Source organism: Oncorhynchus nerka, linkage group LG10 (genome assembly GCF_034236695.1).
Source record: "Oncorhynchus nerka isolate Pitt River linkage group LG10, Oner_Uvic_2.0, whole genome shotgun sequence".
NCBI lineage: Eukaryota > Metazoa > Chordata > Actinopteri > Salmoniformes > Salmonidae > Oncorhynchus > Oncorhynchus nerka.
In genome coordinates this window covers 19,544,795-19,561,396 of record NC_088405.1, presented here as the reverse complement: position 1 = coordinate 19,561,396, position 16,602 = coordinate 19,544,795, and the positions used below count along the sequence as shown (strand labels likewise).

General features: G+C 38.9%; 1 protein-coding gene across 1 annotated transcript; it reads right to left on the bottom strand.

The window, feature by feature from the left end:
- Window positions 1–6,515: 6,515 nt before the first annotated feature.
- Window positions 6,516–16,321, bottom strand: LOC115134983 (eukaryotic translation initiation factor 4E-binding protein 2). The gene is made up of 3 exons (XM_029669127.2): window positions 15,978–16,321; window positions 10,052–10,237; window positions 6,516–8,677 (listed from the first exon to the last, which is right to left on the bottom strand). The coding sequence occupies exons 1-3, from the start codon at window positions 16,114–16,116 to the stop codon at window positions 8,646–8,648; spliced, it is 357 nt and encodes a 118-aa protein (XP_029524987.1). The 5' UTR covers window positions 16,117–16,321; the 3' UTR covers window positions 6,516–8,645.
- Window positions 16,322–16,602: the final 281 nt, after the last annotated feature.

Here is a 16,602-nt window from a genome sequence, read left to right as displayed (position 1 = left end):
TGGTGTGGCTGGCTTCTGGGAAGGATGCGCGCTGTGTTAAGAAACAGCGTGGCTTGGTTGTTCCAGAGTTAGCCTCTCCTGAGTCTGTGTGGGAGTTGTAGCGATGAGTCAAGACAGTAACTACTAACAATAGGATAAAAATATATTTTTTTAAAGAGTTGGGTGAGAAAAATACTAAATTCCCTTACGTCAATGACTTCTTGCAAATCCAATCAGTTTTCCATGTTGACTCAACTGTTTAGATACAAGCATCTTGAAACCTCTAACACAATAAATAAAATTGACTTGATGAGAAACAATTTTTTGGACTTATCTTGCTCAACACTTTTTTCATGTAGTTTCTTTCTTCACAGATTCCATGAAATGATGACCTCTTAAATATTTGGTCGATTGATTCATTTTAAATCTGTGTATGGCTTCCTAGAAACGTTCCACTATGTAGGAGAGAGTTGAGCCAAAGCGGTAAGTTAAATGGAGCTCGCTGTAATTACGAAATTTAACATCACAACTTTGAGGCTCTATTCTAAAACAAGACTTCCTGTCTTCAAACATTTAATCAAAATGGTCTTCAAACGCTAATTTCTCTCATAAATACACACAATCATGCAGGTGACATGTAGCTAGGCCTAGCACTCTTAGCCATAGAGTGCAACAATATATTAAGGCTAGTTATGGGTTTCGTAACATAATGAATAACATATGAGAAGCTTTTGTGTAAAATAACTGAGTTAAACATGTAGGAAGATAATGTTTCAGACATGATTAGACTGATTCCCTGTGGAAAGCAGACCTGTGTTCAAATATTGTTTGAAATCTTTCAAACACCTTTAGCATTTACTCTAAATCTGCCTCGGGTCCCAGATGGGCAGAGTTTGCACTTTTATAACTATTTTATCAGGCCCATTGAGCCAGGCTAGCTCAATCAAGCCCAGATAAAGTATTTCAAAAATATTTCAAATAGTATCCGAACCCAGATCTGTTTCAGACGTGATTAAGTCCCTGTAAAGAATATTAGTGTGAGGAGAAGTGCTTCTTCTAAGTGTTTTATTAACCACTGATGGGTAATGAGATTTATCACAAAAGCAATTAGTGGAGCCATGCTGACTGGAAAAGGAGCCATGAGTATCTCTCAAAAACAGGCAAATGCACTTGTCTTTCCAGTGCGTACACATACTGTAGAAGAGGAGTGTCAAACATATGGCCCATGTAGGGAGGCGAACTCAGTATACTTTAAAATGACTAAAACCAAGTGGAAACCGTGTGTCCAGCTTGTTTCTTGACGTGCTTGCAGGAACCAGAGAGGAAGAGGTGAAGCGAGACGCTGGGTTTATGCCCCAAATCTGTCAACGTTAAGCTCATTAAAAATTAAGCTAGTGAGGAGTTTTTGTATTGGGGGCAATCTTTAGTCAAGATGAAAATGAATTGCTATTTTGATACGTGGCTAATAGAAGTTTCGTAATGCTTAGTTTGTTACAAGTGTACTGAAATACACTGAGTATACAAAACATTAAGAACACCTACTCTTTCCATGACATATACTGACCAGGTGAATCCACGTGAAAGCTATGATCCCTTATTTATGTCACTTGTTAAATCCACTTCAATCAGTGTAGATGAAGGGGAAGAGACAGGTTAAAGAAGGATTTTTAAGCCTTGACAGAATTGAGACATATAATGAGTATGTGTGCCATTCAGAGGGTGAATAAGCATGACAAAATATTTAAGTACCATTGAATGGTGTATGGTAGTAGGTGCCAGGCACAAAGGTTTGTATCAAGAACTGCAACACTGCTGGGATTTTCACGCTCAACAGTTTCCCGTGTGTATAAAGAATGATCCACCACCCAAAGGTCATCCAACCAACTTGACACAACTGTGGGAAGCAATGGCGTCAACATGGGCCAGCCTCCCTGTGGAAAACTTGTGGAGTCCATGCCACAACAAATTGAGGCTGTTCTAAGGGCAAAAAGGAGTGCAATTTAATATTAGGAAGGTGTTATTAATGTTTGGTATACTCAATTTATAAGTGTGATGCCTGTGACTTATATATATCTGAGTTGTCACTGTTGAAATTCGAGACGGTCTATGCATATTTATGAGGCTAGCATAGCATCTCTCTCTCTCCGTGGAATAGAAGTGGTTTACGTCAACACCCCTCATTGAATATTCAAAAAAGTATTTCAATAACGAGATGTATCCACCAATCCAAAGAGAGGAATAGGCTGGAGCTTAACAGCCCACTGTTTCCTAGTTCCGACTAGCACGTGAATGCGGCAATAATCACAGAAAGAAAAGCTAGACGGTTAGGGAGAATTGAAAATTCCAAAAACAGGGCCTCCCGAGTGGCGCAGCAGTCTAAAGCACTGCATTGCAGTGTCGAGGCACCAACACAGCCTCGAGCTCGATCCTGCAAGCTGACTTCGGTCGTCAGTTAGACAGTGTTTCCTCCGACACATTGGGGTGGCTGGCTTCCTGGTTAAGCCACATGGTGCAAAGTTAGTTTGACACCCCTGCTGTAGGTATTGTAAAGCAGGAGAATGTGCCAACACAAAAATGCGCTGCTACTAATAGAGTATCTCGTTGACATAAAATGACTGGTATTATTAACTTGCCAGTTATCAACAGGGTAGTTTGGGTCCTGGATGCTGATTGGCTGAAACAGCATTCCAGTCGTGTCTATATCAGACAATATACCATGGTATGAAGCAAAACTTCTTGTTTACAATTCAATTTAAGTTGGTAACCAGTTTATAATGGCAATAAAGCACCTCAGGGGTTTGTGATATATGCCCAATATACCACTGCTAAAGACTGTATCCAGGCACTCTGCTTTGCGTTTTGCATAAGAACAGCCCTTATACTGCATCCATAACCAATTGGGAAGTTGGTAATTACCCGTTTTGAAGTCGTAAATACCAGTTGGCTGCATTCACATGCTTTGAACTTGTTGAGAAACGGCAATTGGCTAATGGTCAACAAGCTGCGTCGTCAACCATAAACTAAAAGTACAGCTATTATGCTTGTAAACAAATTATAGTGTTCAAAAACCATACTATTGATTACTTTTTATAAATATATATTTTTTGTTACATTTAACTTCAGAACATGCTGTATCGAGATAATTTCGTCATTAGGTGATGTCAGAGGTCAGCATTTGAGAGAAATCTGAGATTAATTTCCCACTTGTAATTAAGTGTTGGAGGGGCATGCAGATGGATTTTTCCAGTCATACAAGGTAAATACCACTTTCCCAATTGGTTATAAATGCAGCATTAGGCATGGTATATTGGTCAATATACTACACCCCCTTGGGCCCAATTGCATAATTGTAGTGTCTGTCAACAGACTGTGGGATGTGACAACTTTGTTCCGGTGCACAGATTTTGTCTTCACTGATCAGTTGGAAAAATCCAATTGATGCAAGTGTCTACATCTTTAGACTGGTCAGACCCTTCAGGAGGGCGGTCACGCATGCTAGCAAGGCAGAGGTCTTGGGTTCGAACCTGAGTGTGAGCCAAATCAGGAGGAAGTGGTACTTGCTAAGCAAGCAGCGTGAGGTCCTTCATAGTTGTGCAGTGACCCAGATCTACAGTTGTGCATAGCTAGCTTTACGTGTGGGGCTGACTGGTAAGACACCTTAGGAGGGCGGTCACGTGTGCTAGCGAGGCAGAGGTCTGGGGTTTGAGCCTTGTGTGAGCCGAATCAGGAGGAAGAGGTACTCGCGAAAGGCGTCTGCATATGTAGCCGATGTGAAATGGCTAGCTAGTTAGCGGTGGTGCGCGCTTGTGGCGTTTCAATCGGTGACGTCACTTGCTCTGAGACCTTTAAGTAGTGGTTCCCCTTGCTCTGCAAGGGCCGCGGCTTTTGTGAAGTGATGGGTGGCTGTTGACGTGTGCAGAGCGTCCCTGGTTCGCGCCCAGGTCGGGGCGAGGGGACGGACGTAAAGTCTATACTGTTACACATACAGTAGGTTCAGGTTTGCTCCTATCTGAACTCAGCTAGGTGAAGTGAATATCTATGCACGCGTACTCCCTTAAAATACCTTCGCTTGAAAAACGGCAATATGATTTATTGTTTGTCCCTCTTGAGACGCCACATAGCCAGTACACTTCCTCAAAATAAAAATAACTCAAGAAATCTGTAATTAATTTAGCCATTTTTGACTTTGGCTAAATGAACACGAAAACAAACAAAAACGTCACAAAATGGCGTCATAATATATGCGCAAATTGTTTCCACTGGGAAGCATATGTTAAACTTAAGCAAGAAGCCTGACGTCCTTTACACATGCACACAGGCACATAAAACAGACACATGCACGCACACACCTCATCACTTGGATCTGCTGTACTTCAAACATTTGACATTGCACACCACCTAGTGATCAAAAAAAACATCCTACACCAGGGCTCTTCAATAACCAACCCTTGGGCAGAGTAAGAGGAACCCATAGCCTCATGTTGTCATAGCAGGCCTCTATAACCAGTCAAGGGGCAGGGTTAAAAAGGGATGTTGTGTTGCATGACTGTTATTACAAATATTATAGAATCAAGAACATGTGACAGGAGAATGATCTGGAATAGAGAGAAGATTCCCTCTAACTGTGATCAACAAAAAAAGAAGACTCTTCAATGTGTGCAGTGCATCCAAGCGTGACATTAAACACACTTGGGAAAATAGATTGCAGTATATGTGGATTCTCTTTTCTTTTTATTGAACATACTGCGTACACGTTCACCTCCAGCACCTGCTCGAACTTTGCAGATATATATACTGTACCCCCTTGGATTTCTTCACATTTTTTTGTTACAAAGTGGGATTCAAATGGATTTAATTGTCATTTTTTTGTCAACAATCTACTCAATACTCTGTCAACGTGGAAGAAAAATGTATATATATTTTTAAGGATGGAATAAAAATGAGAACACAAATATAGTCGTTGAATAAGTATTCAGACCATTTGTTTAGGCAAGCCTAAATTAGTTCAGGAGTAAAATTTGGCATAGCAAATCACATAAGTTACATGGACTCAGTCTGTGTGAAATAATAGGGGTTGATTTTTGAATGACTACTACTCTGTCCCCATAGATACTGTACATCCGTAAGGTCCCTCAGTCAAGTATTGAATTTCAAGCACAGATTCAACTACAAAGACAAGGGAGCTTTTTGAAAGCCTCATAAAGAAGAGCAGTGATTGGTAGATGGGAAACAATAACAAATCAGACATTGAATATCTCTTTAAGCATGGCCGTGGATGATGTATTAAATCACCCACACACACACGCAGGACAGGAATGAAACACTCAGGGATGTTACCATGAGGCCATTGGTAATTTTAAAACAGTTACAAAGTTCAATGGCTGTGATGGGAGAAAACTGAGGATGGACCAACAACATCGTAGTGACTCCACGATAATGACTTAAATTACAGAGTGAAAAGAACACAAATATACCAAAACATGCATCTTGTATGCAACAAGGCACTAAATTATTACTGGGAAGAAGAAAAAAACACAGCAAAGGAAAACACTTTTCGGCATCAATACAAACCCTTATGTTTGGGGCAAATCTAACACAACACATAGTAACTGCCTCTTTGTTTTCAAGCATGGTGGTGGCTGCATCATGGTATGGGTATGCTTGACATCGGTAAATACTGGGGAGTTTTTCCAGGACAAAAAGAAACAGGATGGAACTAAGCACAGGCAAAACATGCTTCAGGTTGCTTTACAACAGACACTGGGAGAGGATTTCACCTTTCAGCAGGACAATAAACTACAACTCAAGGCCAAATCTACACTGAAGTTGCTTACCAAGAACACAGTGAATGTTCCTGAGTGGCCAAATTACAGTTTTGACTTAAATCTGCTTGAAAATCTATAGCAAGGATCCAAAATTGCTGTCTAGACATGATCCCCAACATCTTGACAGTGCTTGAAAAATTATGAAAATAAATAAATGGGCTAATATGGCACAATCCAGGTGTGGAAAGCTCTTAGACTTACTCAAGATGAATCACAGCTTTAATCACTGCCAAAGGAGTTTAACATGTATTGACTCAGGGAGGTGTATGCCACAACACATTTTTTTGTTATTTAATTTATCAATGCTAAATATATGTATACATAATTCTTCCACTTTTACATTAGAGTATTTTGTGTAGATTGTTGACAAAAAAATACAATTTAATCCATTTTAATCCTACTTTATAACACAAGAAAATGTAAATAAGTTCAAGAGATCTAAATACTCTTGCAAGGCACTGTATTTATGGGATAAAGCAGAAGAGACATTGTTGGACAGTCATGTACATTGGACAATAAATTAATCTTCCTTTGTTATCATTGTGATTTCAACCATGTACAACCACGTGTGATTTCAACCATGTACAACCACGTGTGATTTCAACCATGTACAACCACGTGTGATTTCAACCATGTACAACCACGTGTGATTTCAACCATGTGTGATTTCAACCATGCAACTGTTTGAAGACAAAATAGAGAACAACAGCATAATCTTCAAGGAACTTTATTGATCTTGCTGTAACAGTGTCCAATGGCATTGGCATTTCTATGAAAATAAAGTTATTTCAAATCGGAACAGAAGTTAGGTTTCTTGTTTCAAATCTTTTTTTACGAAAAAAATACAATGTAAAAAGCCCTCCATGTAGAACCAAACTGGCCTCAAGCTGGTTTCCCATAAAACAATTGCTAAGGGCCTACTTCAAAACAAAGAGTTACAATCCTAATCCAACAGAAACATGTGCAATTCAAAATGGATACAATTGCTCTGTATGTTTAACACAAACATTTTCCACATTAATAGACTGGAATTTTATAATTTCTCAGAAAGCCAAATAACAGTTTCTCTCCTTCAATCAAATCCAATGATTGCATTTAATATATAATCATTTAAAAAAATATATAATCTGAATAAGAGAGGACCTAGAGATGGAATGAAAATGTGGTTTAATTGCTGACAGTTTTAGTTATGGTAACAGTATGATCATCCAAAACAATAATGGCCATGATCTGAATAAAAAAAAAAAAAAAGGTTTTAAAAAATGTATTAAAAAAATATTTATTTTCAAGTGCTAAATACAAACATAAAAGTCTGTTTAAAATATAACTATTTTCTGGTTGAGGGTAATTTGAATCAGTAGACAAGGAACTCCATGTTAGTAGCAACCTTTTATCTTGGTATGTAATGTGTAAGGCATGGGGTAGAGACAGCACAGTAGACTGAAAGAAGAAGAAGAGATTAAGGTAAGAAAGACGGTGGAAGTGTAGTCTATTACCTAAACGAGGGATGTCTGTAATACAGTATCAATGTCTGATGAAAAAAATGGTCTCAGCTCTTCCTTTCATGTCCATTTGGTATTTGACATTGAAAAAAGTTCAATGTCAAGATAGAAGTAATGTATGTAATAAAATGCATAGAAAAATTGTTGGAAACTATTCACATTTTTAAACTTTTTCCTGTCTCATTTTCTAATAAATCTGTGTTTATGTAGTTCATTCAAATGCAGCAAATATCAGACTGTTTAAACCTAACTATTGTCTTGTAATCTTGTAAGTAATGTATCAATTAATTTGCTCCTTCCATTTGCAAATCTATCAAATCATCACCACAAACCAAAAGCCCAATCTTCATCAAATCCTTTACCAGAAAGAACCAAAACACAACATAAAGTCAGACTTGTATTGGTGATGGATAATTCAAGGCTTGGAATGACGATGAAATTCTCAGCTAATCTGAAGAAAAAACTAATCTGTCACATCGTCCATATTAATTTAATTGTTGGTAACCTAACGGACTATAAAACAGGCAGCTATGAGACCTTGGAGCATATTCAGTCATTTAAAAAAGAAATGAAAATGTAAACCAAACTATTTGTTTATATCAATCCTTCTGACTGAAGATTCTAAGGCCGGTACTTTGCTCTACAAAGTAGTAGAATTAGTACATGTTGCAGTTTCCTGGGCCCCATTATAAAAAGTCTGAAGTGGTAAAGAAGGCTGTGTTTACAGTGTTCTCTGGTAGTACAGACATACAGAATGGACATCTTAGATTACTGCATTGACTTGGGCGTCTACATTTAGTTAATGGGTAAGAATATCTCTGGTTACCTTGGTTTCAGACCCTTTCTCTTGCTGTGTGGCTGAAGTACATACAAATATGCCAGTTGTAACCCTGAGACCTGTTCGAATAGACCAGCAGTCTCCCACTAGGTCTCAGGGTTGGCCATAGCCTGGTAGCCCAGTTGGTTTGTACTGTAGCCAACGCCTCTGTGTATGGCTTGACAACGATAGAAGAGTTGGCTACAGTACATGAAGACTGCATTCCAATATCCCACTACTATACCACTTAGGGGAAAACATGTCAAATACATTGCTTCATTCTAAGTGGTATCCTAGCATGGACATTGAAACAGTGCCACCGCATTATATGGTATAGTTTATCCGCATGGTTTACATACATCACACCCAGCGACGGCGAGACAGAGAGCTAAAGAAGATGGCTGCCATGATTGACGTGAGGGCTCACAAAAATTGGTTTCTACAAGCCAAGCCACTGGTGCACAGCACAGGTACAAGGTTAGTTCCTTCTTCTGTTGTTCCGTTGAGGTTCCTCAGGGGTGGTTAGATGTCCATCTCGAACTGAGCGTCCTCACCTTTAAACACAAGAACACAAATAAAATGTAACCAACAGTATACTCTAAAGCATTGTACTCTATACTAAGATGGAAGCTAGACCTACTTAGGCTTTTATACAGCTAGCCAGCCACATTCCAGTTCAGGCTTCATCCATGTTATGAAGGTGGATATTGATCACGCAGTTGGCATTACCTCCAGCAGGCTTGTACCTGGCCGTATATGTTGCACATGGCTGGCCGTATATGTTGCACATGGCTGGCCGTATATGTTACACATGGCTGGCCGTATATGTTGCACATGGCTGGCCGTATATGTTACACATGGCTGGCCGTATATGTTACACATGGCTGGCCGTATATGTTACACATGGCTGGCCGTATATGTTACACATGGCTGGCCGTATATGTTACACATGGCTGGCCGTATATGTTACACATGGCTGGCCGTATATGTTACACATGGCTGGCCGTATATGTTACACATGGCTAGCCGAACAACAAAATATTAATTGAGAAAATGCTGGACCATCAATCCATGGGCGAGTCAGTGACACATTTTAATCAACATGAAAGAAGATTATCTTGCAAATTCAGGAGGCTATGGTGTGGAATAGGCTGGAAGAAGTGCCGTCCTTCTATTACGTATCGTTAATGTTGTCTTTCTTTTATTACGTATTGTTAATGTTGTCTTTTATTACGTATCGTTAATGTTGTCTTTCTTTTATTACGTATCGTTAATGTTGTCTTTTATTACGTATCGTTAATGTTGTCTTTTATTACGTATCGTTAATGTTGTCTTTCTTTTATTACGTATCGTTAATGTTGTCTTTTATTACGTATCGTTAATGTTGTCTTTTATTACGTATCGTTAATGTTGTCTTTTATTACGTATCGTTAATGTTGTCTTTTTATTACGTATCGTTAATGTTGTCTTTCTTTTATTACGTATCGTTAATGTTGTCTTTCTTTTATTACGTATCGTTAATGTTGTCTTTCTTTAATTACGTATCATTAATGTCGTCTTTCTTTTATTACGTATCATTAATGCCGTCATTGGTGTGCTTATCAATGTACTTCCCCCCCCCCTCCGATCGATAACATAATTAAGTCATACCAAAGTTTGCCGTGCGTGAACTTTCAAATGCATCCTGTCATTACTAAATGTGTAATGTGATAGGTATTCTAATATTAAAATGACTAGTAGTAGCAGCACTATAGAGGTACATGTATGGACGGTTTTCTGAACAGATGAACCTAGTCCTGGACTAAAGCGCACTTTCAATGGAGTTTCTTGGTTGCTTCTTTGTTCAAGACTAGGCTTAATCTGTGTCTGAGAAACCTGCCCGATATATATTCTAACAATACTTCTCCGTGTAATAGTAGCCTACTGACCGGTGGCTGTCTTGCCATGACTGTTGTTGGGTTTGATGCGGTTGTTGACCTCGTTCCTCCCGTTCTCGGTGAGGACGTTGAGGCTGGTCACCCCGGGGATGATGGGCAGGTGAGCCGGGGGGGTCTGGGCGATGGGGGAGTTACGCCTGTCCAACAGGAACTTACGGTCGTAGATGATCCGGGTCCCTACGATGGAGGAGAGTGATTATTTAGTAACATCATTGCTTTAGAGAACTGGTACACCATGTGAATTGCCGATTAATTAGGGCCGATTTCAAGTTATCATAACAACCGGAAATCGGTATTTTTGGACCCGATTTGGCCGATTTTTAAAATTATTTTACACCTTTATTTCATCTTTATTTAACTAGGCAAGTCAGTTAAGAAAACATTCTTATTTTCAATGACGGCCTAGGAACAGGGGGTTAACTGCCTCTTTCAGGGGCGGGAGGGTAGCCTAGTGGTTAGAGCGTTGGTCTAGTAACCGGAAGGTTGTAAATTCAAACCCCTGAGCTGACAAGGTACAAATCTGTCGTTCTGCCCCTGAACAGGCAGCTAACCCACTGTTCCTAGGCCGTCATTGAAAATAAGAATTGGTTCTTAACTGACTTGCCTAGTTAAATAAATAAATAAATAAAGGGGCAGAACGACAGACTTTTACCTTGTCAGGTCGGGGGATTCAATCTTGCAACCTTACAGTTAACTAGTGCAACTCTCTAACCACCTGATTACATTGCACTCCACGAGGAGACTGCCTGTTACGCGAATGCAATAAGTTGCTAGCTAGCATTAAGCTTATCTTATAAAAAACAATCAATCAATCATAATCACTATTTAACTACACATGGTTGATGATATTACTAGTTTATCTAGCGTGTCCTGCGTTGCATATAATCGATGTGGTGCGTATCGTTGCTCCAATGTGTACCTAACCATAAACATCAATGCCTTTCTTAAAATCAATACAGAGAAGTATATATTTTTAAACCTGCATATTTAGATAAAATAAATCCAGGTTAACAGGCATTAACCAGGTGAAATTGTGTCACTTCTCTTGCATTCATTGCACGCAGAGTCAGTGTATATGTAACAGTTTGGGACGCCTAATTTGACAGAATTTAACGTAATTATGACATAACATTGAAGGTTGTGCAATGTAACAGGAATATTTAGACTTATGGATGCCACCCGTTAGATAAAATATGGAACAGTTACGTATTTCACTGAAAGAATAAACGGCTTGTTTTCGAGATGATAGTTTCCGGATTCGGCCATATTAATGACCTAAGGCTGTGTGTTATCATGTTATAACTAAGTCTATGATTTGATAGAGCAGTCTGACTGAGCGATGGTAAGCAGCAGCAGGCTCGTAAGCATTAATTCAAACAGCACTTTCGTGCGTTTGCCAGCAAATCTTCGCAAGCACAGTGCTGTTTATGACTTCAAGCCTATCAACTCCCGAGATTAGGCTGGTGTAACCGATGTGAAATGGCTAGCTAGTTAGCGGGGTGCGCGCTAATAGCGTTTCAAATGTCACTCGCTCTGAGACTTGGAGTGGTTGTTTCCCTTGCTCTGCATGGGTAACGCTGCTTCGAGGGTGGTTGTTGTCGTTGTGTTCCTGGTTCGAGCCCAGGTAGGAGCGAGGAGAAGGACGGAAGCTATACTGTTACACTGGCAATACTAAAGTGCCTATAAGAACATCCAATAGTCAAAGGTTAATGAAATACAAATGGCAGAGAGAGATATAGTCTTGTAATTCCTATAATAACTACAACCTAAAACTTCTTACCTGGGAATATTGAAGACTCATGTTAAAAGGAACCACCAGCTTTCATATGTTCTCATGTTCTGAGCAAGGAATTTAAACGTTAGCTTTCTTACATGGCACATATTGCACTTTTACTTTGTTCTCCAACACTTTTGCATTATTTAAACCAAATTGAACATGTTTCATTATTTATTTGAGGCTAAATGGATTTCATTGACCTATTATATTAAGTTAAAATAAGTGTTCATTCAGTATTGTTGTAATTGTCATTATTAAATACATTTTTATTGATTTATTATTATTATTTTTTTTAAATCAGCCGATTAACCGGTATCGGCTTTTTTTTGGGTCCTCCAATAATCGGTATCGGCATCGAGAAATCATAATCGGTCGACCTTTAATATGTTGATTATATCACATCTATAACAGTCATTGTTGTTTTCTTCAATTTACCGTCAATCAACATGCAATAGTGTAGCACTGTGTAGCAGTGCAAATACAGGCCAATCAAGGTCAAATTTCATTAATCTGTTTTCTTGTTTTGCACATTTCGTTCTGTCATCATTACAATGGTTGATGACAGTCACAGAACACAAATACACAAATGCACACATCTGTGAATAGAAAGGGCAAGAGCATAAACCGGTTTAGCTCTATATACATTTAAAGACCCATTTTAAACAAAAGATGACGTATGTTATGCACAACACTGCCTTGGAATGGGCGCCTGACTGTCAAAGTGGTGGTGTACAATTATTATTTTAAATTTTTCAGAATTTCCTGCAATTCTACACAGGGGGAATCCGTATTTATGAATAGAACACAACTATTCTACTTAAGTTCTACCACAATAAATTATATTGAACTCCAGTACTCAAATAAAATAAACCTTTTAAAAACACAATGCCAGATTTGTTTTTGTTGCAATATACAGTATCTATCTATACACCAACGGTGCACAACAATGCCTAATTTATCATAGCCATTACAGGTAACAAATCGTACTTGCTAAATTGCTCCATATATATACAGTACAAGTCAAAAGTTTGGACACACCCTAGTCATTCCAAGGTTTTTCTTAATTTTTACTATTTTCTACATTGCAGAATAATAGTGAAGACATCAAAACTATGAAAAAACACATGGAATAATGTAGTAAGCAAAAAAGTGTTAAACAAATCAAAATATATTTTATATTTGAGATTCTACAAAGTAGTCACACTTTACCTTGACAGCTTTGACTGAAACCCATTTTTTAAAATATCCCTCACGTATGGTCTTTTAAAAACCAAACATGAGAGACATTGTGGTTAAATCTGATTACCCACCAGAGAAAAGGGAAACTTGCTTGGACAAGGTTTCGGAGGGTAATTACAAGTGTGGCCAATGTGCTCAACGCAGCCTCACTTACAAATGTAACTGATTTACCCACCCCCGCACAGGACAAAGATTTAATATCAAAGGCCTGATTATCTACCAATATTATTTACATGTTGAAATGTCCTTGTGGTCTGTCTTACATACGGAAAACCCATAGAAGCCTTAAGACACAGATCACCACGGCAATATACGCGCAGGTGAGACAAACAATCCGGTTGTTGTTCATACAAGCTGGACATCTTATTAGTTCTCTGAGATACATTGGAAAAGAAATGGCAAAGATGTCACGCAGGGGCGGGGACATTGAGAGGAAACTTCTTCAAAGGGATTCTTTCTGGATCCACAAGCTTAGCACACCCTCCTCTTGGCCTTAACTAGGAGTTTGACTTGAAACCGTTTTTATAGTTTTTCAAAATGTCCAAATTATAGTTTTTATTTGATCCTAATTGAATATTGTATGTATATTACTGTAAATACTGATCCCATTCCTTGTGTATGATCATATATTTGAATACATTGAATGTTAATATTGTGAACAACTGTTATACATTTTTTACCTCCTGGAAGGGATGTCACTGAGTACAGCCCCTATATATAGGACCTTTCACCTCCCACCTATATATGGATGCCTGATGAAGACCTAGGCTTTTGTAAGAACCTGGAAAGAGATTTCCAATGCCCTCCTTTTGTGATGAACATGATTTTGTTGGCTCTAATTCATGTTCAGTCAAATGTTCCCCTCTTAATTTTGTCAAGATAAATGTCTTATTTCAGAAAGAAATTGCATCCTGTATTCTATAATAATTTTACCAATACGTTATTGAGCTCATTTCTGGGGGTGGAAATATTATTTTTATTTGAGTTTTTTCCTTTTAAAAAGTCACCAGAACCAAGCTTTTCAGTACTTACACATATTTTGTTTTAACCACGAAGCAGCCACAGTGCACTCACATATAGGGCTCAGCCATGGACTGTTACTTTTGTAACTGAATGAAAACATTTTAACAATGTGACTTAAGTGATTGATGTTGGGAAAATAGATGTAGAAAATGTAGAATGGTGTTAAATGCCTGTAAAGAGCTTGGGGGAGAAATTATTTCACAGATTTAATCATGTAACATTAGGCCTACTGATTATTTCTCAGTATCTACTTCCAAGTTACCAGATATGCAGTTTTGTACAAAGCTGATGGAAGGCTACTCTGGGTCAGTGGGAGATCTCAAGTGCATAGTCCTCAATTCTTCTTCAAAACCCACTGGATGAGAAAGCCAGAGGTCCCTCACCTCTGACCTTCTCATCCAATTGGTTTTGAGAAGGAGGCGAGAGAGCACGAGCAACCTCTACGGTGCGGTTGAGCTAACGTAGGCTAATGTGATTAGCATGAGGTTGTAAGTAACACAAAAAGAAATCCCATGACATAGACATATCTGATATGGGCAGAACGTTTAAATTCTTGTTAATCTAACTGCACTATCCAATTTACAGTAGCTATTACAGTGAAATAATACCATGCTATTGTTTGAGGAGAGTGCACAATTATGAACTTTAAAATGTATTAATAAACCAATTAGACACATTTTGGCAGCCTTGATGCAACATTTTGAACAGATATGCAATGGTTCATTGAATCGGTCTACAACTTTGTACATACACTGTCATCTAGTGGACAAAATCTAAATTGCGCCTGGGCTGGAATAATACATTATGGCCTTTCTCTTGCATTTCAAAGATGATGGTACAAACAAAACAAAAACACTTTTTTTGTTTGTATTATCTTTTACCAGATCTAATGTGTTATATTCTCCTACATTAATTTCACATTTCCACAAACTTCAAAGTGTTTCCTTTCAAATGGTATCAAGAATATGCATATCCTTGCTTCAGGTCCTGAGCTACAGGCAGTTAAATTGGGGTATGTCATTTCAGACAAAAATTGAAAAAAAAAAATCCATTTTAAAAATTCTCCCAGAGGCTGTGATACAGCAAAGCCTAATCATACATGCCCGTGATCATTGTGATTCTTACAGGCAAAGTGAAATGACAACACCCGGAGTGCATCGGACATGAAACAATGATACAGCACAACCTAATAGATACAATATTTTATTTTGCAGGTGCCTTTTCGTTTTAAATATCAGTGGTGCAACTACTGCTTTCTAACTGCACTGAACCAAAACAGTGGCGCGCAGGAAGCAAATCTTTCCAGTAGGCAAAACCAGTAGGCGACGGGGGAGCAAAATGCAATCTGTTAATTATTATATAATGTCTATGTCTATATATTATATATGTCTATTTTTAATAGAGACTAGCTCAAAACATGACTAATTATTGAAAATGACAAATGACACAATCGAGCATAAATCAATAAATCAGAGGCGACTGGTGGGATGTGCTTTAGGAGGGTGGGCTCAATGTAATGGCAGGAATGCAGGTGCTTCTACACCTGCATTGCTTGCTGTTTGGGGTTTTAGGCTGGGTTTCTGTACAGCACTTTGATATATCAGCTGATGTAAGAAGGGCTATATAAATACATTCGTTTTGAATGGAATATATGTTTGATGAGTTCGATACCGTTCCATTATCCATTCCAGCTATTACAATGAGCCCGTCCTCCTATAGCTCCTCCCACCAGCCTCCTCTACAATAAATAGCATTGTTATGTAGGCAGCCACCATGATTCAGAATCACTGCTGTTGAACACTAACCAATCACATTGCCCCGGCAGGGGCGGGACAAACAAGCAATAATATGCAATTTATAAATTTGTGTTGGTTTTACCTCCCGGAGTGGTCGAAAATAAAGTGCCTCCTGGGGTGGTGCAATAGTCATGAGGTAGCTGCGTTGTATCGTTGATCAACACCGTCCTGGTCGGAATGACCCTGCTCTCGCTAAACTGACGACTGGTAGACGACGACATTTCACCCCCGGTTTAGTGACTGGTCAGACGGTGTTGTAATCTGTAGGTGGTTGATGCCTAACCCGACCGACGGTGTAACCCACGGCCTTTTCTCTTTCTCTCTTATCTCTTCCCAAATCTTTATTGTGGCTCCTCTCGTCCTCCCAGCCGTCAGCACAGCCCCACTCCCTCCGCCAGGCAGGAAGAACAACAATACAAGGAGACCGGATATGACGTCGTGGAAGAGTAGCCCCGCTGTCGCCTGGTGGAGCTATTATGCAATGACAAACGATAAAGAATAATCACAGTTTTCAAACAGAGGAAGAGGCAAAGCGAGATGGTTACTCAGAAATATGTCAAAAATATCTCAATGCGTTTCTGGGTTTAAGCAGACCTAAGCTTGTCGCCTGCTGGGACAACGAACTATTTTCCCAGTATTTAGCTGTGTTCGAATACCCATACTAACATACTGTATACTTAATGAGTATATAGTACAAGTCAATTTGT

Bases quoted from the DNA above. Each gene is read 5' to 3' on its own strand.
- LOC115134983 (XM_029669127.2), bottom strand. From the start codon at position 16,116: ATGTCGTCGTCTACCAGTCGTCAGTTTAGCGAGAGCAGGGTCATTCCG. The intron at 10,238-15,977 runs GTAAAACCAACA...CCTCCATCGTAG, and splicing joins ATTTTCGACCACTCCGGGAG to GGACCCGGATCATCTACGAC. The intron at 8,678-10,051 runs GTCAGTAGGCTA...TTGTGTTTAAAG, and splicing joins TCATGGCAAGACAGCCACCG to GTGAGGACGCTCAGTTCGAG.